General features: G+C 46.0%; 1 protein-coding gene across 2 annotated transcripts in view; it reads left to right on the top strand.

The window, feature by feature from the left end:
- Positions 1–26,553, top strand: part of LOC139387100 (glypican-5-like) — a 204,899-nt gene that overhangs the window by 54,680 nt on the left and 123,666 nt on the right. For both annotated transcript variants that reach the window (XM_071133103.1, XM_071133102.1), the window contains exons 3-4: positions 5,287–5,990; positions 26,217–26,386. In XM_071133103.1, the coding sequence (XP_070989204.1) occupies positions 5,287–5,990; positions 26,217–26,386 (874 nt within the window). The remainder of the gene's footprint in view (positions 1–5,286; positions 5,991–26,216; positions 26,387–26,553) is intronic.

Consider the following 26,553-nt stretch of genomic DNA (forward strand, 5'->3'; position numbering starts at 1 on the left):
CACACACACACACACACACACACACACACACACACACACACACACACACACACACACACACACACACACACACACACGAGCACACAGACGCGCACACACACACGCACACGCACACACACACGCACACACACACACACACGCACACACGCACACACACGCACACGCGCACACACACACACACACACACACACACACACACGAGCACAAGCACACACACACACACGAGCACACACACACACACGAGCACAAGCACACACACACACACACACACACACACACACGAGCACACACACACACACACACAGACAGAGAGATCTGTGGTGCCACGTGTCTCGGCTGAGGGTCGGGCTGGCACCCCTACCATCAAGGTTTGGCCCTGGATCTTTCCCCTCGCTCCCCTCTCTGTTCCCCCAGACAGGTCTGCTCCCGTTGGGGAAGTGGCTAGGAGCTCCGCGCCACACTGGGGGAGGGATGCCATAGTTGTGGTCAAAACCCATACAACTCACTGCCACTGACTGTGGTTATTTTGACCCATTTGTTATTGTGGCTGCACTGCAAAGTACGAGCCACAACACTTTAGGCGTTATTACCTCAGAAAAAGCCCTTGGTCGCCGGGCAGAATAGAAAGTAGGAAATAGCTCTAGCAGTGAATAAAGTGGAGTTGTTTATAAGAGGCTTGGCGAGGCCAGCGCTGGTATAAGACGCTGTATAATGTCTCATTGCAACGCCATAAATATGAACTCTGTTTGGGCTACGGTGGTTGTGGTGTTTGTGGCATTCTCCTTCATATGCACTCAATGTGGAACCACCCCTTTAACTCACGAACTCACTGCCCGACCAACCCTTTAAACGGGTAAACCACCCATTTAACTCACTGCCCGGCCAACCCTTTAAACGGGTAAACCACCCCTTTAACTCACTGCCCGACCAACCCTTTAAAGGGGTTACCACCCCTTTAACTCTCTGCCAGACCAACACTTTAAAGGGGTAATCCACCCCTTTAACTCACTGCCCGACCAACCCTTTAAACGGGTAAACAACCCCTTTAACTCACTGCCCGACCAGCCCTTTAAAGGGGTAATCCACCCCTTTAACTCACTGCCCGGCCAACACTTTAAAGGGGTAAACCACCCCTTTAACTCACTGCCCGACCAGCCCTTTAAAGATGTAAACCACCCCTTTAACTCACTGCCCGACCAGCCCTTTAAAGATGTAAACCACCCCTTTAACTCACTGCCCGACCAGCCCTTTAAAGATGTAAACCACCCCTTTAACTCACTGCCCGACCAGCCCTTTAAAAGGGTAATCCACCCCTTTAACTCACTGCCCGACCAGCCCTTTAAAGAGGTAAACCATCCCTTTAACTCACTGCCTGATCAGCCCTTTAAAGATGTAAACCACCCCTTTAACTCACTGCCTGATCAGCCCTTTAAAGATGTAAACCACCCCTTTAACTCACTGCCCGACCAACCCTCTAAAGGGGTAAACCACCCCTTAAGCTCACTGCCCGACCAACCCTCTAAAGGGGTAAACCACCCCTTTAACTCACTGCCCAGCCAACCCTTTAAAGGGGTAAACCACCCCTTTAGCTCACTGCCTGACCAACCCTCTAAAGGGGTAAACCACCCCTTTAGCTCACTGCCTGACCAACCCTCTAAAGGGGTAAACCACCCCTTTAGCTCACTGCCCAGCCAACCCTTTAAAGGGGGCTAAACTACCTCTTTAACATTGTTTAATATCGTGTTCATGACACGTTGTGCCACAACAATGCAGGCCCTAGAGTTCTGTGGTGTAGGAAGCAAAACAAGTTTGCTAGGGTCATGCTATGTGTCCAGGACTCAAAGACTGCTTGACAAATCTCTAATCATGGCCTCACATAAAAACTGATGATTACGACTTAAAGGTATTTCACCATATCCCAGAGTTCTTTGTGGTGAGAGACAGTGAAGTCATAATGATCGCCACCCAGGGAGGGATGTTTGTGTTCTAGAACAGCGGACACAGCTGTCAGACAGTGGTCGAACACAAGTCGACCGTGATGGGACCGTGGTGACCACTTGGTGGAGTTCCCACCAAGTATTAGGTTTATGGTATTGGGTTTATCGTTTTCAAACTATATTCCCCTGATCCAGAAGATGGAGGAGAGGATCAACAATGTGATTTAACACAAAGACTACAGCCAAATCCGTTAGAAGAGAGAGACAGCGACAGAGACGAACTAAAGAAGAGCGTATGGGCTTTGTCAAAGCAGTGCCTGAGAGGTGGACAGTTGACCCAGAGCTAATAGCCACGGAGAAACAGAGACCGGTTCAGGACCCGGGGTCCTATTCAAGCCAGATGTATCCTAGCCCGGTGTGGTTCAATAGGCGGAATCCACTTCGTACAGTAGTTGTTTTTCTCCATGTTCAGAAGTTGTTCTGGTCTCTCTAGTCTTGTTTCATTCCCCCAGAGGTAGATATAATGAAAACATGCACCTCTAATTCAGTAGAACACAGGATGTCCTCACAAAGTGTCGACCTAAATATCGAAAGGGAGTAGCCTAGATTGGCTCCCGAGAGAGTGGTCGTGAATTGTACTTTTTTATATAGATCAGCTAGTGATAGATTGTTCAGTTCTTACCAGGTAATCTTGCTACAACCTTACCTTGGTGGGCATGTTGCGAGCAGGCTGCAGGTTTTTGTTTCAAACCAGCACTAACACTCCCGATTGAACTAGCAATCATCAAGACCTTGATTAGCTGAAGGGTATCACTACCAGAACAAAAGCTTGTTGTTCCTATTTTCCTGGGTCGGCCTGCCTCCCTGTCTATCTAGCCCTGCTTTGAGCTGTTTGACTGAGGGTCTGTGTCGTGGCTGGTCCCTGCCTCCTGAAGACTACAGCTCTGTAGCGCCGTAACCCAACCCTGCTGGCACGTAGTGGGGCCGAGTGCCCTGTGGTTTTCATCCCGCTGGCCAGGCCAAGCAGCCTGTAACATACTGGCACTGCCGCTGCTGCTCAACTCAACAGGGCTGGGGAGTGGAGGCTTTGAGCTGGTTACAGAGAGTTTCTCTCTCGGCTTTTTCTCTCGATCCCTTCCTCCGTTTCATCAATCTTTTTCCTTGTCGTTTTCTCTCCGTCCCTCTGTTGAATTATTCTCTCTCTTTCCCCCTCTCTCTAGCTGTCTTGTGATTTAGACCTCTCTCTCATTCTCTCGCTCTGCTTCCCTTTCTTTCTCTACCCTTTTCATCCCCTCTCTGCCCCCCCCCCCACTCTCACATTCTTTCTCTCCCCCCCTCTCTATCCCAACGATGTATTGTTTGACTATTATCCCCGGCCCCCTCACCTTTGACTTTGAACTTTATTAGTCTTCCTGATCGGGCACAGTGACAGACGCAGCCCTGCCTGTCTGTCAGTCACATTCACACGACCTCAACTGTCTATCTGGTCACCTCACTGTGGCTGTTAAACCAGAGACAGAATATGACTCATTGGACGCTCGATGTTCGTCACACACACACCCACGTGCACGGATATACACACAAAAGCATGTGCATGTACACACACACACACACACACACACACACACACACAGCCATGCAGACAGTCACATATGCATGCGCACACACACACACACCAAACGCCAATGCCTGATTGTGTGTGTTCATGCTTGTATGTATATGTGACTGTTTGCTTGTGCACAGAGCTGCTGTGGTGATTATGCATTGCGGTGGAACATTAGAAATTTAGCCTTGTGGTTTTCTAGGGCCGTAGAGTGGAGAGTCCCTGGTGGGATGTCCCTGTCCCTATCAGCACAGCACACTGGTATTAGGTTATGCAGCTGTTGACTGGGAGAGATGACTGTTGTTCGGTTTCACTCCCTGTGTGTGTGTGTGTGTGTGTGTGTGTGTGTGTGTGTGTGTGTGTGTGTGTGTGTGTGTGTGTGTGTGTGTGTGTGTGTGTGTGTGTGTGTGTGTGTGTGTGTGTGTGTGTGTGTGTGTGTGTGTGTGTGGATGGGTGGGTGGGTACTGGCTTGGCAGGAAAGTGTCTGATTGCGCACACACAAACATGCAAGCACATACAAACATTAACAAGATATTGAGTACTGTACTGTAGACGTGTACTGTAGACTGGACTGTATGTGTGTTTTGTGTGTTTCTGCTACAACAAATCTACTTCAAAGTGTGTTTAGTATCTTTATGTCATATTTTGCGAGTGTGTGTCTGTGTGTTTACATGTGTTGGGTTGGCACCGCGTCTCCCGTCTCAGTTTCTCTACAGTTGCTCTTTCATCTGCTGGCATGCAATAGAGATGACATCAGAACACAGAGAGAGAGAGACACAGAGAGAGAGAGAGAGAGAGAGAGAGAGAGAGAGAGAGAGAGAGAGAGATGGGGAGAGAGAGAGAGAGAGAGAGAGAGAGAGAGAGAGAGACAGACAGACAGACAGACAGACAGACAGACAGACAGACAGACAGACAGACAGACAGACAGACAGACAGACAGACAGAGATAGACTATAAGATAAACTTACAGTGCGTTTGAATATATAGTACCTTCAGAATGTATTCAGACCCCTTGACTTTTTACACATTTTGTTACGTTTGTTAAATATGGGTTAAATATATAAAAAATCCTCAGCAATTTACACACAATTCCCCATAATGACAAAGTGAAAACAGGCTTTTCGAAATGTTTGCTAATTTATAGAAAATATAAAACAGAAATACCTTATTTATACCCTTTGCTATGAGACTCGAAATTGAGCTCAGGTGCATCCTGTTTCCATTGATCATCTTCAAGATGTTTCTACAACTTGATTGCTTCAGAGACCTGAAAATAGCTGTGCAGTGACGCTCCCCATCCAACCTGACAGAGCTTGAAAAGATCTGCAGAGAGGAATGGGAGAAACTTCCCAAATACAGGTGTGCCAAGCTTGTAGCATCATACCAAGAAGACTTGAGGCTGTAATCGATGCCAAAGGTGCTTCAACAAAGTACTGAGTAAAGGGTCTGAATACTTTAAAAAATATATATACATTTGCAAAACAATCTAAAAAACACTTTTTGTTTTGTCATTATGGGGTGTGTAGATTGATGACGGAAAAAAACAATTACATCAATTTTAGAATAAGGCTATAATGTAACAAAATGTGGACAAATTCAAGGGGTCTGAGTACTTTCTGAATGCGCTGTACACTACACTGCCTAAATACTCTGTTTTGTCATTATTTTATGAACGTAATTGTAACCAGGCCCTGATGTCTTCTCCCCCCTTTCTCCCTCCCCTTCTTCCCCCTCCCCTCCCTCCAGACACCTTCCAGTACCTGCTCTCCTTCTCCCAGGGCCACCTATCCTCCCTGCTAGAGGACACATACTCGCCCCTCTCCCGGGAGGCCCTCCCCCATGTCAACGCCCTGTTCTCATCCCTCTCCCTCTACATCCGCGGACACAACCTCTCCCTCGAAACTGCCGTGGCCCGTTTCCACGACAACCTCTTCCCGCTCGTCTACGGGCGCCTGGTCAACCCGGGCGTGGGCGTCCAGGGTGGTTTGTCCGGTGAGCGGGGCGAGTGTCTCCGCGCCACACGGCAGGACGTCAACCCATTCGGCCCTCACCCCGAAATGCTCGCTCAGGAATTGGGGCGCACTCTGGGCGCCGGGCGAGCCTTATCCCTGGCCCTCGCCGAGGGCACCGAAGTCATGAACGCCACCGAACACGTTTCCTTCACCAAAGAGTGTTTACGTGGCTTGACCAAGATGCAGTACTGCTCGCACTGCCGCGGGCTGACGCTGATCAAGCCGTGCGTGGGCTACTGCCTGAACGTGATGCGCGGGTGCTTGGCGAGCGTGGCCGAGCTGGACGGGCCGTGGCGGCGGTATGTGGCGGCTCTGGAGGAGCTGACCAATGCTGTGGCCGGACAACACAGCCTGGAACTGGCCCTGCTTGGAGTCAGGGGGCACGTGAATGAGGCCATACTACACGCTCAGCTCCATGGACCCACGCTGACCGCTACGGTGAGTAGAAGCACACACCCCCTGTGGTGTGAGCTGAGTGGTTTTACGTGAATGAGGCTAGGTGGGATGGAAGCGAAGCCCTTCCGTTTCTCTCGAGGTCACACGAGATAAACTTCAGTATTCAACGTTTGTCCAGGTCCCAAGGATCGCGGGTTCAATCCCGGTGCTAGGCACTCGTTTTCATTTGTTCTGTTTGAACTTTATCCCAAACCTTAACCCTTATCCTTAAACAGTTGGAATTATTGCCTAAATGTAACTGTCGGGTTTTAATGCTTAACAGTCAAGTTTTCTTCCGTTTTAACAACCTTGACCCTTACCTACTTTCACTTTACCCATAGACGTTTATCCCCCCCATGGACAAACGTTGCATAATGAAGTGAGTCCGGGAGATCTTGTTGCTATAACACCATTCATATGTCCAGTCTGTCTCTGGCTGCACACTCAGGAGCAGAACCACCAGACGACCAGACTGGCTTTCTATGGTCTGAATACCACACTGCTCCAACAACCTTTACTGGGAACTTTTACTGTCTGACTACTGGCTTTACTGGGTCTCATATGGAGTTACATTTAGTTATACACTGAACTCTCTGTCTCTCTCTGTCTCTCTCTCTCGCTTTCGCTCCCTTCCTCTTTCTCTTCGCCTCACTGAGTTTCTATGGAGGGTGTTAGCCAACAGCTATAGTCTGTTGTGATGTGGTGTATTGGGAGTCTGGGGTTGCAGTAGGGAGAGACTGTGATTCAGACGGAGCATATGATCCTGTCTGGCTCTGACATGAACTACAGATATCTTGACTGAACTAGCGGAGAGGAAGGAAACTGGCGGAGAGAAAGAGCTGAGGTCCTTGAACTGGACATGCTGGGTTGCCTCTGTCTAAATTGCCCCCAGAGAGAGTGAAGTGGGTGAGTTGCCAGGTTTAGAGGCAGGGTCCGTCCAAGTATGCAGACCCAGAACCCGGGGTCTGGCTGCCTGCTTGGTATTCATGAGGCAACACATGCATGCACTCACACACACACACAGCCCAGCTAAGGGACAAATTGTTTCTGGCAAAGTGGCATGCCCCAATGGGGACAATGACTTTGGGTCCTCGGCTCTATACACACGCACAAGATACACACGCATACTCTATATGCACATGTACACACACACACATACACACACAGTGGACACACAGACACAATCACTCACTCCTCTCACACACACTATGTTCCTACGTACAGTGGGGACCCAGGGCGTGTGGAACTGTAAGTGTAGCACAGAGCTCTGGCCTGTATAAAGGACTGTCCCATGTTTTTATAGAACACAACTATAAAGACCCAAACCACACGACTACCTTTTAAACCCCACCCTCCCCTCCCCCCTCCCACTCTTCAATATCACCCCCATCTCTCTATCCCTTCTTCTAAACATTCCTCTGTTCACCTCTATTCATTTTGCAGTGAAAAGCAAAACAATTACAAAGTTGTGTACAGGGGATTCTGGAACATTCACTCTTGTTTTTCTTTTCCCTCACATATGTTTCTTGATTAATTCGTACTGTAGACTGGACTGTAGACTGTACTGTAAATGTGTGCTGTAGATGTGTGCTGTAGACTGTACTGTAGACTATACAGTAGACTGGAATGTAGACGTGTACTGTAGACGTGTACTGTAGACTGTACTGTGGACTGTACTGTAGACTGAACTGTAGACTGGACTGTAGACGTGTACTGTAGACTGTACTATAGACTATACCTTAGACTGTACTGTAGACGTGTACTGTAGACTATACTGTAGACTATACTGTAGACTGTACTGTAGACTATACTGTAGACTATTGCAGACGTGTACTGTAGACTGGACTGTAGACTATACTGTAGACTGTACTGTAGACTGTACTGTAGACTGTACTGTCGACTGTACTGTAGACTATACTGTAGATGTGTACTGTAGACTGTACTGTAGACTATACTGTCGAATGTACTGTAGACTGTACTGTAGACTGTACTGTAGACTATACTGTCGACTGTACTGTAGACTGGACTGTAGACTATACTGTAGATGTGTACCGTAGACGTGTACTGTATACTGTAGACTGTACTGTAGACTATACTGTAGAATGTGCTGTAAACGTGTACTGTAGACTACTGTAGACATGTACAGTAAATGTGTACTGTAGACTGTACTGTAGACTGTACTGTCGACGTACCAGTAGCTATGTCTCTGGTATTTCTGCCGACTTGTGTGTTATGTAGAGTTGTTATTAAATTAATTATTGTGATGCTGTGGTTTTACACTGGGAAGTTATCCCAAACTGTTTAGTACCGTAGTTGACTCACACACCACGGGCTCTCTCTCTCTCTCTCTCTTGCTCTTTCTCTCTCTAATCTCTCTCTTCTCTCTCCTCCCTCTCTCTCTCTCTCTCTCTCTGTCTTTCAGCTTTCTCTTCTCCCTCTGTTCTCTCTTCTCTCTCTCTGCACTTGCTCTCTCTCTCTCTATCTCTCTGCTCTCTCACTCTCCCCTTTCTCTCTGCTCTCTCTTCTCTCTCTCCCCTCTGACAATTCAATTCAATTTGCTTTATTGGCATGACGATGACGAAGCAATGTACCCATTGCCAAAGCTTACTTTGGATATTTACAATATGAAAATAATAAGAATCAAATTTGTCAACGGGACAACAGTAACAACAATAACCAAGGGTCAAAATAACCATACATTGAACAACAACAATAAGCATACAGTAGAGGACATGTGCAGGTTGATTGGCCTGTCAGACACTGTCCCTCAACTTATGGCAGGCAGCAATGTAGTGTGCTGCCAACCCACAGCCCTCTTATCAGAGAGGTCTTTGAAACCTTGAATAAGGGTTTCAAATTTGGGGAAATGACACTCTCTATAATTGTTTTATATTTTTTAAATTTTGTCAGGGAATGCAGCTCTGTCTCAGGTTCTGCTGTTGTGCAGTGGTTGTACAGCCTTTCCTCTGCAGGGAGACAGGTTTTCCTGTGTCCACCCTTCCCCTCTCTCTCTCTCTCTCTCTCTCTCTCTCTCTCTCTCTCTCTAATCTTGCTCTTCTCTCTCTCTCTCTCTCTCTCTCTCTCTAACCTCACTCTTCTCTCTCTCTCTCTCTCTCTCTCTCTCTTCCCTCTCTCTCTAATCTCTCTCTGCTCTCCTCTCTCTCTTTTCCCTCTCTCCTCTCTCTGCTCTTTCTCCACTGTCTCTCTCTGCTCTCTCCTCTCTCTGATCTCTCCCCTGTCTGTTCTCTCTCTACTCTCTCCCCTCTCTTCTCTCTCTCCCCTCTCTGTTCTCGGGATACATTTTTTACACATTCCCTCGCTTATTGAGACTGGGGAGATGAGGAAGTGACCTTTCTGGTCCCCACAAGGATAGTAAAACTGCCACTCTCCCATCCACTCAATTTATATCTTCTCCAAAATATGACAGACAGGCATCCTGGTCCTCCCCCCATCCACCCACACAGCCCCACACTTATTTTAGACTATAAAGATGACCCCCTAGCATAGTGAATAGAATCCCTCTCCTAGTCCCACTGGCCATAGTTTCCATTATCTTCAGTCCCAGCAGTATGCTGTTAGCATTCCACCATAAGACAGTAATGACAAGACAGGCTAAAACCATGGGAGGAGAAGGTAGACAACCACATTACACTGGCTGGCTTCATCCACACCACAGTTATTGATCTTTCTTATGTGTGTGTGTGTGTGCCTGCGTGTGGAGGGTGTGTGTGTGTGTGGGGGGGGGGGGCTGTCATATTTTGGAGTAAATTTAAATTGCCTCTAGACTGTGGTTTCTCCCTCTAGTGGTTGAGATGAGGATTTGGGAGGGTAAGATGTTTCTAGATCTGTCTGACCTTAGAGAGCCTATTTATGTCTCTATTTGGTTTGGTCAGGGTGTGATTTGGGTGGGCATTCTATGTTTTGTATTTCTTTGCGTTTGGTCGAGTGTGGTTCCCAATCAGAGGCAGCTGTCTATCGTTGTCTCCGATTGGGAATCATACTTAGGCAGCCTTTTTTCCCACCTATGTTGTGGGATCTTGTTCTTGTATTGTTGCTGTTGAGCCCTACAAGGCTGTACGTTTCGTCGGTTTTCTCGTTCTTGTTTTTCCTGGTTTTCATTAAAGAATATGAGTAACCTACCTCACGCTCGAACGACGGACATTACACTTAAGGACAACTCGACCTGTTTTTCACCTTGGCAGGGAGCCGATCCCCGTCAACGATTGCCTGCTAACTCAGCAAGACTGATCTTCATTAGCTGATGATGTTGCTCTCTGACACACGGAACATTCCTCTCCTCCATTCAGCCCTCTTCCTTCCCCCACACTCCTCTCTGTCTCTCTTTCCAGGTCTTCATAATGTGCTGATAGCAGCATTACCGCTGAGCAACACAAGCATTCTTCTCACGCACGCACACACACACACGCACGCACGCACGCACGCACACACACACAGACACACAGACACACACACACACACACACACACACACACACACACACACACACACACACACACACACACACACACACACACACACACACACACACACACACACCATGGAAACACAGTGTAATTGTCAACCATCATGGCTCCTCTATTACTTTATAGTCCAAGTATCCATGACTGGGATTCCAGGGATTTCACAATTCGTCTATAATTTTCACAAATGGCATAATTTCTCAAATGCTGTTTTTAATGTCAGAGAGGCACTATGATACGGCTAATAGTCATCAAGGTGAAAGCGGCCCTAAAAGGATTGGACGCTGTACTCAGTTGAAATAGCAGACAACAGCCACTGGGAGAGTAGATGCCAACCTGTCCTAACCCCAAGTCACATGACCCTTTCCCTTCATATCCCTCCTCTCCAACGCCCTGTGGCTTCACCTGGTGCCCACTAGACTGGCATGCCATCATACAATCCCCACCGTCCTCAAAAAGGAGCCAACTGAACAACTGTTAGTGTGCTTCTGGCATTGTTTTAATGTTGATAGGCCTATTGCTTTAGTATTGCAGTTCATTTATGGGAATTTGAGTGCAGTGGGTGCATCCACTGTGACTCAAATATGATTGGTGGTCTTTGGCGACTGTTCACTTCCTCTTTCTGGTTGTGTGTGAGCCTCAGATACAGGATCACACACAACAGCATGATGGACTCAATTGAAAATAACAAACAAAAAAAAACGATCATTTTGAAAATCATATGTGAATAATTGAATGATTACAGGATTACAGCGGAGAAGTGTCCCTTCAAGTTGTGACAAAGTTGGAGCTAGAGACTAAGACAGTCCACTGTAGTATATGAGGGGCTGGATTTGTCTTAGTCTCTCATCCTGTTTAATTAGCCCTGACATCACTTGGTATGCAATAAGAAGAGAGACAGGGATAGATACAGAACGGGAGCGAGAGGAGGAAGTGGAGAGGGAGACATGGACAGATGTAGAAAGTGAGAGACAGTGACAGAGAGGAGGAAGAAGAGCGGGAGAGAAGTCACGAGTGTTGGTTGTGGCAAGAGAGATGGGGAAAGCGGGTAAAGATGGAACAGAAAGCTGTCTCCTAGGAGAAGTGTGGGGAGACATCCAGGCCACAGGCCCGAATGGAGGAAACCCCAAGGGGTCATTTGGGGTTGCGGGCTGTACTCTACATGTACCATTCTTAGTCCATCATGGCCTCTTTCTTTCCAGTAAATCACATTTGGGAGCATATCAGACATTATTTTCTCTTTCTCTTCCATGCCATACACTTCAGTCTGATGATATACAGTGATGAAACACAGGGAAAGGGTTCCAATGGTTTTTCCACCATTCAGTTTTCCCATAGGGGATTTTAGAAACACTTCGAATAAGGGCTGTGTTTTGTGTAGACTTACCCTGGCGTGACGTTTTCATATCCATGTAAATATTTCTAGGACAAGGTGACTTTTATCAATATATTTAGCTCCATTTACTCTCAGATATATAAAAAAAATGCTAATTAGCATCAAAGTAGACTACAAATCCCTGCAAGCCCCTGCATGTCATCTTTAGCTGACACTTTTGATAACAGGTATTGTGTACATTTGATATATACAGATTCAACCACAAAGAACAGGGAGGTTTTCCAATACCTCTCAAAGAAGGGCACCTATTGGTTAAAAAAAAGCAGACATTGAATATCCCTTTGAGAGGGGTGAAGTCATTAATTACACGTTGGATGGTACATCAATACCCCAATTACTACAAAGATACAGGCATCCTTCCTAACTCAGGCATCCTTCCTAACTCAGGCATCCTTCCTAACTCAGGCATCCTTCCTAACTCATTTGCCGGAGAGGGAAAAAACCGCTCAGGGATTTCACCATGAAGCCAACGGAGACTTTAAAACAGTTACAGAGTTGAATGGCTGTGAGAGGAGATAACTGAGGATGGATCAATAACATTGTAGTTAATTCATAATACTAACCTAAATGAGTAAAAAGAATGAAGCCTGTACAGAATATAAAATATTCCAAAACATGCATCCTTTTTGCAAATAAGGCACTAAAGTAAAATTGGCAAAAATGTGGCAAAGAAAATAACTTTATGTCCTGAATACAAAGTGTTATGTTTGGGGCAAATCCAACACAACACATCACTGAGTACCACTCTTCATATTTTCAAGCATGTTGGAGGCTGCATCATGTTATGGGTATGCTTGTCATCGGCATGGAGTGGGGAGGTTAGGATAAACAGAAACGGAATGGAGCTAAGCACAGGCAAAATCCTAGAGGAAAACCTTGTTCAGTCTGCTTTCCAGAAGACACTGGGAGCCAAATTCACCTTTCAGCAGGACAATAACCTAAATACAAGGCCAAATCTACACTGGAGTTGTTTACAAAGAAGACATTGAATGTTCCTGAGTGGCCTAGTTACAGTTTTAACTTAAATTGTCTTGAAAATTATAGCAAGAATTGAAAATAGCTGTCTAGCAATGATCAACAACTAACTTGACAGAGCTTGAAGAATTGTAATAATGCGCCAATATTGTACAATCCAGGCATGTAAAGCTCTTAGAGACTTAGCCAGAAATAGTCACAACTTTTATTGCTGCCAAAGACATGTATAGACTCAGGGATGTCCATCAATATGCAACAATTTCTATAAACATGTTTTCACTTTGTCATTATGGGGTATTTTATGTAGATGGGTGGGAGAAAATACAGTATATTTAATACATTTTGAATTCAGGCTGTAGCACAACAAAATGTAGAATAAGTCAAGGGGTATGATGACTACGTCAATGGCCTGTAAGAGGGAATGGCAATCATACATCTTCCACCTGTATTGTAATAGCGTATTATATTTTACAGTATTATATTGTACTTATGCACGGAAGTGGTCCTGTACATGGCTCAGTTCATAAGAGCATGGTGTTAGCAACAACGGAGTTGTGGGTTCGATTACCACTGCGGTCACATACCAAAAAGTGGGGACTGTTGGCACTTTGGATAAAATTGTCTGCTATGTAAAATGGCATATATTTTGGTATTACAATTCTGTATTGGCCAATGCAATTTTAGTAACAGAGTGTAAAAACACCCCAGCAACTTCATTTTGGATGTTTACTGCATAGGGATATATTTCTTTCTTGTTTTGGACTTTCTGGAATATCGTATTTGTATTGTATTGATATTGTATTACTGCACTGGAGGAGCTAGAAACACAAGAGGTTCACGTTCTGTGACATCTGTGTACGTGACCAATAAACATGGATTTGTTACATACAGTACATTTCTGTTCTTGTCAATATCAGATTTTTTTTTAATCGTACTGTGAAGTGAAATCATAATAGTCATCATCATAGTAGTACATTCAAGTATATATTATACTTTTTATGTTTCTACTTTACAGACATACAAATCTGAGAGGGAACTTGCCCCCTATGTGCCCCCTATGTGCCCCTGTATCCCCTATGTGCCCCTGTGCCCCTGTGCCCCCTAAGTGCCCCTGTGCCCCCTATGTGCCCCTGTGCCCCCTATGTGCCCCTGTGCCCCCTAAGTGCCCCTGTGGCCCCTGTGCCCCCTATGTGCCCCTGTGCCCCCTATGTGCCCCCTAAGTGCCCCTGTGCCCCCTATGTGCCCCTGTGCCCCCTAAGTGTTACCAGTTTGGAGTTTAGAAAATTCACCACATACTTGTGAAAATAGTCCCAAAGATAAATTTTTTTTTTTAGTGGTTGTTAAAATAACTATATTGAGAAGATATCATTATGTTATGTTTGGTGACGAGAAACCAATGTACTAATTATATTTCACAGTAAACATATATTTTGGGTCAATGCGCAACAAAATATTTTGAATGGAAGACTGGCTGGGTTACAAGTGTTACTTACCAGTTTGGAGTTTTGTACAAAGAGTTTTGAAAATTAATCACATACTTGTGAAAATAGTACCATAGCGATTAAAATTGCATTGCCACTTAGCCAAATATATTCCAAAAACATACGGGGGAAAATAATTGTGTGTGTGTGTGTGTGTGTGTGTGTGTGTGTGTGTGTGTGTGTGTATGACCTCACCAAGGGGACCAGTACTTAACATCGACGGGGCTGTAGTGGAGCGGGTCGAGAGAGTTTCAAGTGTCCACATCACCAACGAACTACCGGTACCGGAGCGCCAAGTCTAGGTCTAAAAGGCTCCTTAACAGCTTCCACTCCCAAGCCATTAGACTACTGAACAATTAATTAAATGGCCATCGGACTATTTACATTGAACATTGATTTGATTTGGACACCATGCATATGGGGGGGTTCAGGTAGCCTAGTGGTTAGAGCGTTGGGCCAGTAACCGAAAGGTTGCAAGATCAAATCCCCGAGCTGTCAAGGTAAAATTCTGGCGTTCTCCCCCTTAACAAGGCAGTTAACCCACTGTTCCTAGGCTGTCATTGTTATTAAGAATTTGTTCTTAAGTGACTTGCCTAGTTAAATAAAGGTCAAATGATCCCACCATCCTTTCTGTGGGCTACAGGGAGATAGTGTTTTCATCCATCACACACACATGTCTTGGGGGCTCTTTCTCTCTTTTCTTTCTGGAGACGGTAGGAGTTATGTGAGATGAGTACTTTCATGTGGTACATTTACTGGCACAGAAACGCTTGGTTTTCATTTGAGTTTACGTCCAGTTCCTTTCAGCAGCTTTTGATGTATGTATGTAGTTACACCACATTGGTTTGGGCTGTAAATGTGTCATTACTATTGTTAAAAAGGTAATTTAGCAAATGTTTTTTATCCAATGTGAAATACAGTAAGCACATATTCATATTCAACCCTGATATTCGCAACAAATGATCCAACCAACCAAGCTATTGGATGCAGGAACACTTTCCCTCCTTTGAACCAGCAACCTAAGGATTGCTGTTGTATCAGCTACAGTCCACCACTCTACCAACTGAGACAGGTGAGGAACATAGCTCAGAGGTGTATGTGAAAGAGTATGTTCTTGTGTCCCAATCAAAAGTAGATGGCTGTGATTCCTACCATGAAGCCTTGAAAACATCTACCAAAGCTTGAGGATATAAGGTTCTCTCCTTCGAGAGATTCTCTCTTTCACCTACAGTCCTCTGCTCTACCAACGGAGCAATCAAAGGGGTGTCTTTGTGACTGTGTTTACAATCAGCATGATTGACTGTGAGCGATGAGTTGTGAGTGGCATGTGGACTTTGGCTGAGCTGGCACAGATGGGTGTTCTCATGGTTGAACACACTGGCAGTGGATGCATGGATACGGTGTGCGTGTGTATCCGTGCATGAGTGTGACATCCTTCCAGAATGCAAAACAGCCGTAGACAATAGGGGGCCAAACTGTCCTGAGAGCAGTGCATTTGAGGTGGAGAGGGGGCTGCACAGTGATTCCTGCCATAAGACCATCAGAAAGTCAGTTAAAAGCTGGAGGCTATTTCCTCCTTTGAGACAGATTTGAATCAGCAGCCTAATGATCTCTGTTTTCCCACCTTCAGTTCTCCACTCTACCAACTGAGCTATCAAAGGGGTGGTGGTGCGGGTAGTCAAGAAAGTGAGCTGTGAGTCGACAATAGGGGGCAATCACTGGTGGACCATGGAGCCAAACTGTCCAGACATCCCCACCCAAAACTGAGCAATGGATTACAGTTTCCCCTGGTGCATAGACTACTTTCAGGATGAGGAACCATCTAACGTCATGTTGTGAAATACATTACGTCCCCTTTAATATGCTCTGGTCGGTCAGGCTGAAATGGTACATATAATTCAAAACGAACAAGATCCAGAAAAGAGACAGATTTGAACCAGTGACCTAAGGAACTCTGCTTTTGTAACTACAGTCCACCGCTCTACCAATTGAGCTATCGAAGGGTGATTGTGAGTTAGTCAACAGAAAAAAGGAAAGAGTCAATAGTATTATGTGTGCGTTGGGAGTGAACCATTGGCAGTAGACAATAGGGGCCCAAACACCCCCCACCCCTTCACCGAATGCAGTGTGTTGGGGTTGAAAGGGGGCTAGAGTTGAGATTTTTGGCCCGAACCCAGCTGGACCTGTCGGCCCAACAGGGCTTAACATCCTTAGGCTATGGGCCAGTCGGGCTTCAATTTTCCAAAAAATAGCCATTCGACGCAGGAAAAAGTCTCCTCCTTGGCTCAGATGTGCTGCTGAGGGATGATGTTCCTGTGTGTCCAATTCAAAGATGGCTGGATGCGATTAATGCAGTGAGGCCATGGAAAAAGTATCCTCCTTCAAACCATCAACATAAAGATCCCTGCTCTTGCGCCTACAGTCCTCCACTCTATCAACTGAGCTCTCGAAAGGGTGTTTGTTACTGTGCATTTAGAGTTAGCAGTATTGGCCTTCCTCTATTGTGGAACGGGGTTTCCTAAACTCGATCCTGCCCCCGTGTGCACGTTTTGGTTTGAAATATCCTCCGCTCTACCAACTGAGCTAGTTTGATAGATCAGGGGCAGAACCTACAGGTTAGGTAGAAGCAAGGGTCAGTGGTGCCTGTGTATTGGCCGTTGCGTCCAGTGTAACAATTGCCATCGAAAAGTCGACCAAAAGTAAAAACATCTAAGGATCTCTGCTATTTGCACCTACAGTCCTCCGCTCTACCAACTGAGCTTTCAAAGGGGTAGCTGGGCTTGAGTGATTGTGTGTTTAGAGTCAGCAGTATCGGCTGAGCTCTATTGTGAAGCTCTGTAAAAGCTGTGAGTGGCCTATGCACTGGTGCACCGTTCCCATGGTTTCACACACACTGACAGAGATGGTCGCCTCAGTTCCTTAGGAAACTATGCAGTAATTTGTGTTTTTTAATGTATTATTTCTTACCTTGTTAGCCCAGAAAATGTCAAGTGTTATTACATACAGCCGGGGAAAACTACTGGATATAAAAGGGACTTCAACTCACCAACATTACAACCAGGAATACGACTTTCCCGAAGCGGATCCTTTGTTTGGACCTCCACCCTGGACATGGGATCTAATCCCAGAGGCCGACCCAAAACAACGCGGTCGCTGCAAGAGAGGCAGACAGAGCGGCCTACTGGTCAGACTTAGAAGGCGAGCACACCATCCACCGCTTCCGAGCATATTACTCGCCAATGTTTTCTTCACGCATCGCGCCGACAGAAGCAAACATCTCTCTGGTAAGAAGAAGGGCCTTCTGATTAACGACTCATGGTGTAATCATAACAACATACAGGAACTCAAGTCCTTTTGTTCACCTGACCTAGAATTCCTTACAATCAATTGCCGACGGCATCATCTACCAAGAGAATTCTCTTTGATTATAGTCACCGCCGTGTATATCCCCACCAAGCAGAAACCTCGACGGCCCTGAAAGAACTTCAGTGGACTCTATGTAAATTGGAAACCATATATCCTGAGGCAACATTTATTGTAGCTGGGGATTTTAACAAAGTTAATCTGAGAACAAGGCTTTCTAAATTCTATCAGCATATCGAATGTGCGACACGAGCCGGTAGCATTCTGGATCATTGCTACTCTAACTTCCGCGATGCCCTCCCCCGCCCTCCCTTCGGCAAATCTGACCATGAGTCCATTTTGTTGCTCCCAGCATATAGACATAAACTAAAACAGGAAACACCCATGCTTAGGTCTATCCAACGCTGGTCTGACCAATCGGATTCCACGCTTCAAGATTGCTTCGATCACATGGAATGGGATATGTTCTGGGTAGCCTCAGACAATAACATTGACTTGTACGCTGACTTGGTGAGTGAGTTTATTAGCAAGTGCATCGGTGATGTTGTACCCACTGTGACTATTAAAACATTCCCTAACCAGAAACCGTGGATTGATGGCAGTGGATTGATTCACTCAAAACTGAAAGTGTGAACCACTGCTTTTAATCATGGCAAGGCGACTGGAAACATGACCGAATACAAACAGTGCAGCTATTCCCTCCGCAAGGCAATAAAACAAGCAAAGCGTCAGTATAGAGACAAAGTAGAGTCGCAATTCAACGATTCAAAACACGAGACTTATGTGGCAGGGTCTACAGTCAATCACGGATTACAAAAAGAAAACTAGCCCCATCGCGGACATTGACGTCTTGCTCCCAGACAAATTAAACAACTTCTTTGCTCGCTTTGAGGACAATACAGTGCCACTGACACGGCCCGGTACCAAAGCCTGTGGGCTCTCCTTCACCATGGCCAACGTGAGTAAAACATTTAAACATGTTAACCCTCGCAAGGCTGCCGGCCCGGACGGCATCCATAGCCGCGTCCTCAGAGCATGCGCAGACCAGCTGGCTGGTGTGTTTACGGACATATTCAATCAATCCCTATCCCGGTCTGCTGTGCCAACATGCTTCAAGATGACCACCATTGTTCCTGATCCCAAGAAAGTTAAGGTAACTGAACTAAATGACTATCACCCCATAGCACTCACTTCTGTCATCATGAAGTGCTTTGAGAGACTAGTCATGGATCATATCACATCCGCCCTACCTGATACCCTAGACCCACTCCAATTTGCTTACCGCCCCAATAGGTCCACAGACGACGCAATCGCCATCACATTGCACACTGCCCTATCCCATCTGGACAAGATGAATACCTATGTAAGAATGCTGTTCATTGACTACAGCTCAGCATTTAACACCATAGTAACCTCTGAACTCATCACTAATCTCGAGACCCTGGATCTCGACCCCGCCCTGTGCAACTGGGTCCTGGACTTTCTGACGGGCCGCCCCCAGGTGATGAGGGTAGGAAACAACATCTCCACCCCGCTGATCCTCAACACTGGGGCCCCACAAGGGTGCGTTCTCAGCTCTCTCCTGTACTCCCTGTTCACCCATGACTGCGTGGCCATGCACGCCTCCAACTCAATCATCAAGTTTGCAGACGACACTGCAGTGGTAGGTTTGATTACCAACAACGACGAGACGGCCTACATGGAGGAGGTGAGGGCCTTCGAGGTGTGTTGTCAGGAAAATAACCTCACACTCAACGTCAACAAAACAAAGGAGATGATTGTGGACTTCAGGAAACAGCAGAGGGTAAAAATATATCACTAGCCACTTTAAACTATGCCACTTTGTTTACATACCCTACATTACTCATCTCATATGTATATACTGTACTCGATACCATCTACTGCATCTTGCATATGCCGTTCTGTACCATCACTCATTCATATATCTTTATGTACATATTCTTTATCCCTTCACACTTCTGTGTATAAGGTAGTAGTTTTGGAATTGTTAGGTTAGATTACTCGTTGGTTATTACTGCATTGTCGGAACTAGAAGCACAAGCATTTCGCCACACTCGCATTAACATCTGCTAACCATGTGTATGTGACAAATAAAATTTGATTTGATTTGATTTGAGATATCCGAGAGGTAATTGTTTGTGAGTGGCTGTCCAGAATTCAAACCAGCAGTGGACAATAGGGGGCCAAACTCGCTGGACAACCCCCCCACCTACCTTCCCACTGCTACCCAGAATGCAATTGGAGAGGGAGGCTGAGAAAGTTACCCTGGCTGATCCCTAGATAAACAAATCAAGATGACAGCCTGGGACCACCACTGCTGTCTGTAAGGCAATACTCCCCCAGAGCCTGGGATGGCCTGGGACAGCCTGGGATGGACTGGGATAGGTCAGACACTCTCTAGTTCATTCCCTCGCTCTCTGCTCCTCTCATCTCAACTCTCTGGCCCCGGGGTAGAACAGGGATATATGAGATGGAGACGATACATAAACACAAGTGTGGGGGATTATAGACAGATAGATACACACACACACACACACACACACACACACACACACACACACACACACACACACACACACACACACACACACACACACACACACACACACACACACACACACACACGCAGGCAGGCATACAAATGTGAACACACAGGTACAGAAGCATATACAGAACTTATAATAACACACACATGCTTTCGTCACCAATTTCATCCCCCTCTTCCCAAATGTATAGAGAACTTAAGTCTTTGTTTCCCCATAGGCTGAACATTTTGGCATAGGGCATCAGACCATGGCATCCTATGCCATCATTCTCCAGGAAGTCACCCGAGGAATGCCTGAAATGGAATAGCTGCCATTTTAAAGATTTAACAAGGACAAACAGGTGGTTAAACACACACACGCACTCAGGCTTCCATTCCCATGCCATCACTGAGGTCAGGAGATAATTGATTTATCGTTGCATTGTAGTCTGTGCCATCCTTCAAGCTGTCCTCTGGTTGGTCAATGGGATTATGTGGCCAATCCGGACATCATATCTAGCTTCTAATGCTATTTCTCTCCGTTTTTCCCTGTTGTGGCCCCAAACTGTCTTAATATTTATTTTCCGTATCATTTCTGTTTTTAGTGGCTTATGTTTATTCTCCCGACCATTACTTTTTGTTTTGTTTACATAGCTACATGTTTGGTTAGGCGTCCGACTGATTTGTGCCCATGTTATTGTTTTGAAATGACGACCTCAGCCCGTATCTACAGGACACTTCACTGACAGAAACCCTTTGTCTTGATCGCCTAAACTGGGTGGTATTTATTAGGGTACACCGTGGCAAAATGTTTTGTAACGGAAAAGCAAAACGAGCATTTCTTTTTGGACAAGTTCAGGCAGTTCCTCCCCGTTTCAGTCCCTTTCCCCTCAGTTTGGTGCTCAATGAACACAACCCAGGTTTTGTTGTGAAAGAGAAAGAACAGAACACACACAAGTGTTATTGACTTTCTCTTCCAACTCATATTTTGGAGGGAACGTTTACATATTTGTCTCTACAAAACAAACTTTTCATTCTGGAGACAGGCGAGACATGGTGTTTGATTCCGCCAAATTTCAACACTTACGAAAGAATGAGAAAAAAAGCTAATCCCAAAAGTTATAATAAATCACTTTGATATAAATATTTACATATATATATATATAAACATATATTGAAGATATACACTGAGTGTACAAAACATTAGGAACACCTGCTCTTTCCATGACATAGACTGACCAGGTAAATCCAGGATAAAGCTATGATCCCTTATTGATGTCACTTGTTAAATCCACTTCAATCAGTCTAGATGAAGGGGAGGAGACAGGTTAGAGAAGGATGTTTAAGCCTTGAGACAATTGACACATACATTGTGTCTGTGTGCCGTTCAGAGGGTGAATGGACAAGACAAAAGATTTCAGTGCCTTTTGAACGGGGTATGGTAGTAGGTGCCAGGCTCATCAGTTTGTGTCAAGAACTGCAATGCTGTGTGATTCCTGTGTGTATCACGGAAATCCAGCCAACTTGACACAACTGTGGGAAGCATTGGAGTCTACATGGGCCAGCATCCCTGTGAAACACTTTCGACACCTTGGGGGTGCAACTCAATATTAGGAAGGTGTCCCGAATGTTTTGTACACTCAGTGTATGCTTTTGGTAACCAATGATAACTTCCCTTAGTGTAGTCTAGTCTGCATAGATACATGTACAGTGTTGGCTGGACTATGCCACTTTGTTCAGCTAGGAAGTGTTGCTGTGTATGAGACTGTGTATTCAGCTGTCTTGTCTGTTTGGTTTAGTCTTTTAGTAGCTTGTCAAAACTCCCTCCAGTTCCCTCTGATGGTGTCTGAGACAGATCCCCAGGCTCTTGTCCCTGTCTGGTACTGCTGTTGGACAATATTGTCCAATCGTGTGTGTGTGTGTGGGCGTCAGGAGAATGCCAGTCCTGTAATAGCCATGGTTATTAATACTGGGGAGTCTGGGTGCTCCTGCCCTGCCCCTCCACACACCTGCCCAGTCTGCCAGGCAAGCCAACTAGACACACAGGCCCAGTCTGCCAGGCAGGCCCAGACCTCCCAAACACTGCCCCCACATGCAACCTCAGGGAGGGGGGGGGGGGGAGTGTGTTTGAATATGTCCCAACAAGACCCTGTGGTGTCTGAATACGACCCAAACTGGTCTAGAGGGATATAATCAGTAGAAAGCGGGTGTTTGGTGTGTCCGTGTGTCTGTCTGTGTCTGTGCGTGTGTTTGAGCCGTGGTGGTTGGTTTGAATCCAACATGAATTAGGATGGATTTTTATAATTCTACTGCTTGGAAAGACAATTCTTCCCTTTTTACATTGTTTGTTTCAACTTGGCTTATTAACAAGCGATCTGGCAGTGCAGCGACTGCAACAGAACCATGTACTAATCAACAAGGAATTAAAAGTGTCTCCATCAGTCCACATTAGCTTCCCTCAAGTGTTCTCGCTTGGATTATTTCATAAAACAAACTGGTTACAAGTTTACAATTTACAAGTGCTCCAACAAATGTTTGCCTTGCAGAGCGCGTGGGGGCGGTCAGTATGTAAATTGTTTTGACATTTTAATTGTTTGAAAAACTGCATGGAATAATACAAAACAGAATACAATTTTTGCATTTTTGGCTCCTTCACCGTTGTTGGCCGTAAAATGGTTGCTACCTTGCATGTCTTGCTTATTGATTGCCCACCCGCAGCTCTATATGGGTGTGTGCATGCCAGTGAGTATGTGTGTGTGTCTGTGTGTGTGTGTGTGTGTGTGTGTGTGTGTGTGTGTGTGTGTGTGTGTGTGTGTGTGTGTGTGTGTGTGTGTGTGTGTGTGTGTGTGTGTGTGTGTGTCTCTGTGTGTGTATGTGTGCATGCGTGTGTATGTGTGCATGCGTGTGTGTGTGTGTGTGTGTGTGTGTGTGTGCTGTATTTTATGGGTCCAGGGGACTTCAAGGGTAATGTAATAACACAATCATCTCCCCAATGGCCCAAGTCTGCCTCTCTTTGCTGCTCCACAGCTGCTCCTGTGTGTGTATTGACTGAAAGAGAGGGGGGTAGACAAGGGGGGAGAGAGAGAAGGTGGGGAGAGAGAGAGAGAAGGTGGGGAGAGAGAGAGAGAAAGGGGGGGAGAGAGAGAGAGAGGGAGAGAAGGGGGGAGAGTGGAGGGGAGAGAGAGAAAGGGGAGAGTTGAAGAAAGAGAGATAGAGGGAGAGAAGAGAAAGGAAGAGAAGAGTTGTGGAGAGGTAGACAATGTGCCAGTACCGCACTACTGTATAACTCCGGTCTGTCAGTGACTCACTCCCTCACCAGGACACGGCCTGTGTCGCTCAGCAGGTCTCTGGTAGAGGGCTGCATGGTCCAGTGTTCTCAGTCAGGAATAGCCCTGCTGTTATGCAGAAACCTCCATTTCAATTGCCTTTATAGGGCACATGTGCTGACTTATATTCATAACACACGCACGCACGCACACACACACACACACACACACACACACACACACACACACACACACACACACACACACGCACGCGCGCGCGCGCGCGCACACACACACACACACTTCCTCCTAGCCCCAGAGGCTAACGCTATTTATAAGCCTCCCCGTTGGCACATATGGGCTCTGACTACCTGTGGTTTTGAAGTTGTTACGCATATTTCTGCTGCTTTGGTGGTTACTCACCCCTCCATCACCCCCTCTCAACCCCTGAATATTCCTCCTTTTCCCCTCTCTGTTTGGTGTGGAAGAAAGTGCATGTTTATGTTTTGTACATTCCATTGTTTAGTTTTCCAATAGGCACACAGTGTCTGGGAGGTCTGGGCTGGCTGGTGTGAAGAAGTGTATGTGTGTGTGTTTGTGTGTTTGCGCCTGGAGTGTTCACTAGCTCTCCTAAACAGGTCCCGTACCGTAGGAGTGAAGCAATGCGTAAATACTTCAGCAGTGTCTTTGATGTCCCCGCGTCACATGCATACTGCATTAGAAAAGCCATTGCTGAAGCCCACTTAAGACGTTATTACACTTACTGTGCTCCAAGAGCAGTGACGCAAGTTTCTTCTTATGTATCAACGAGCGGAGGTATTTATAGAAGCCTATGTCAGGTGTCCGGCTTGCTTCGTCGTTTGTAAGTTACAGAGCCTTGTCATAAGGCTGTCGAAGTGGGAGATTTGCCGCACCTCATGTTGAAAGTACACATTCAGTATAGGAGATATATGACAGGAGGCAAGGAGAACAGTAAGCTATAGCCTAGTGACATTGGGTTGTCATGACAGCGATAGAATGACCCCTCCAGACAGAGACAGACAGTGAGGATGATGAGGTGCTTCCCTGTACTCCACCAGACGTGGTGTTGTTGCAGCTCACCATTAGACTGTCCATCTCCCTAATAGAATAACATATAATAACACCCAAGGCTTTTAAGCCGTTAAGACACCATTGATTTGGATTGTGGGGGTGGTCACTGCATGACCTGTCTGTCTCATAGAGCCATTCAGAGTTTTAATGGCCCAGTTTTAACGCACGCACACACACACACACACGCGTGCACACACACACACACACACACACACACACACACACACACACACACACACACACACACACACACACACACACACACACACACACACACACACACACGTGTCAGTCTTGGCAATAACTCTCTCATCCTGTCCTTGTCTCCCTCCAACGTATCCGTGTCTCCATAAGCCCTATGTTCTTTCTGTCCCCATCGTTCTTTCTCCAGCAAACTGGATGCAGTTTATCACAGTGCCATCCGTTTTGTTACTAAAGCACCTTATACCACCCACCACTGCGACCTGTATGCTCTAGTCGGCTGGTCCTCGCTACATATTCGTCGCCAGACCCACTGGCTCCAGGTCATCTACAAGTCCATGCTAGGTAAAGCTCCGCCTTATCTCAGTTCCTTGGTCACGATGGCAACACCAACCCGTAGCACGCGCTCCTGCAGGTGTATCTCACTGATCATCCCTAAAGCCAACACCTCATTTGGCCGCCTTTCCTTCCAGTTCTCTGCTGCCTGTGACTGGAACGAATTGCAAAAATCGCTGAAGTTGGAGACTTTTATCTCCCTCACCAACTTTAAACATCTGCTATCTGAGCAGCTAACCGATCGCTGCAGCTGTACATAGTCTATCGGTAAATAGCCCACCCAATTTACCTACCTCATCCCCATACTGTTTTTATTTATTTACTTTTCTGCTCTTTTGCACACCAGTATCTCTACCTGCACATGACCATCTGATCATTTATCACTCCAGTATTAATCTGCAAAATTGTAATTATTCGCCTACCTCCTCATGCCTTTTGCACACAATGTATATAGACTCTTTTTTTTTTCTACTGTGTTATTGACTTGTTAATCGTTTACTCCATGTGTAACTCTGTGTTGTCTGTTCACACTGCTATGCTTTATCTTGGGCAGGTCGCAGTTGTAAATGAGAACTTGTTCTCAACTAGCCTACCTGGTTAAATAAAGGTGTTCTCAACTAGCCTACCTGGTTTAATAAAGGTGTTCTCAACTAGCCTACCTGGTTAAATAAAGGTGTTCTCAACTAGCCTACCTGGTTAAATAAAGGTGTTCTCAACTAGCCTACCTGGTTAAATAAAGGTGTTCTCAACTAGCCTACCTGGTTAAATAAAGGTGTTCTCAACTAGCCTACCTGGTTAAATAAAGGTGTTCTCAACTAGCCTACCTGGTTAAATAAAGGTGTTCTCAACTAGCCTACCTGGTTAAATAAAGGTGTTCTCAACTAGCCTACCTGGTTAAATAAAGGTGTTCTCAACTAGCCTACCTGGTTAAATAAAGGTGAAATAAAATCAAAAATAAAAATGTGTGTGTGTGGTTTAGACACCATTCCCTTTATAAAGTCACTTGTTTATTTTCTGTGACACCCGCAGGTGGACAAGGGGGTGTAGACATTGTGCCGTGTGTCAACCCCCGTGTGTTTCTCCCTCCCTGCAGGTGGACAAAGTGTGTGGTCGGTCAGCCAAGGAGCCCCGCACCAGCGTCCACCCTGACCCCGCCCCGGAGGTCACGACCTCCATGATGACATCATCGACCGTCCCTCCCTCTGACCCCCCCTCCATCCCCCCACCAGAACAGCTGATGGGACAACTTGCCCACCTGAGGAGGTAAGGCTGGGCCAGACAGAGCTGGGACAAAAGTTCTGTCCGGATCCGAAACACCTGGGAAATCAGATCCTTTCTTCGACATCAGATTTGCAACTTTTAGGTTTCCATTATCCTCGTGTGAGTCACATTCTCACTGCATGTTAAATAGGCAGAATAACCGATTGGTT

Source organism: Oncorhynchus clarkii, chromosome 28 (genome assembly GCF_045791955.1).
Source record: "Oncorhynchus clarkii lewisi isolate Uvic-CL-2024 chromosome 28, UVic_Ocla_1.0, whole genome shotgun sequence".
In the NCBI taxonomy this organism is placed as follows: Eukaryota; Metazoa; Chordata; class Actinopteri; order Salmoniformes; family Salmonidae; genus Oncorhynchus; species Oncorhynchus clarkii.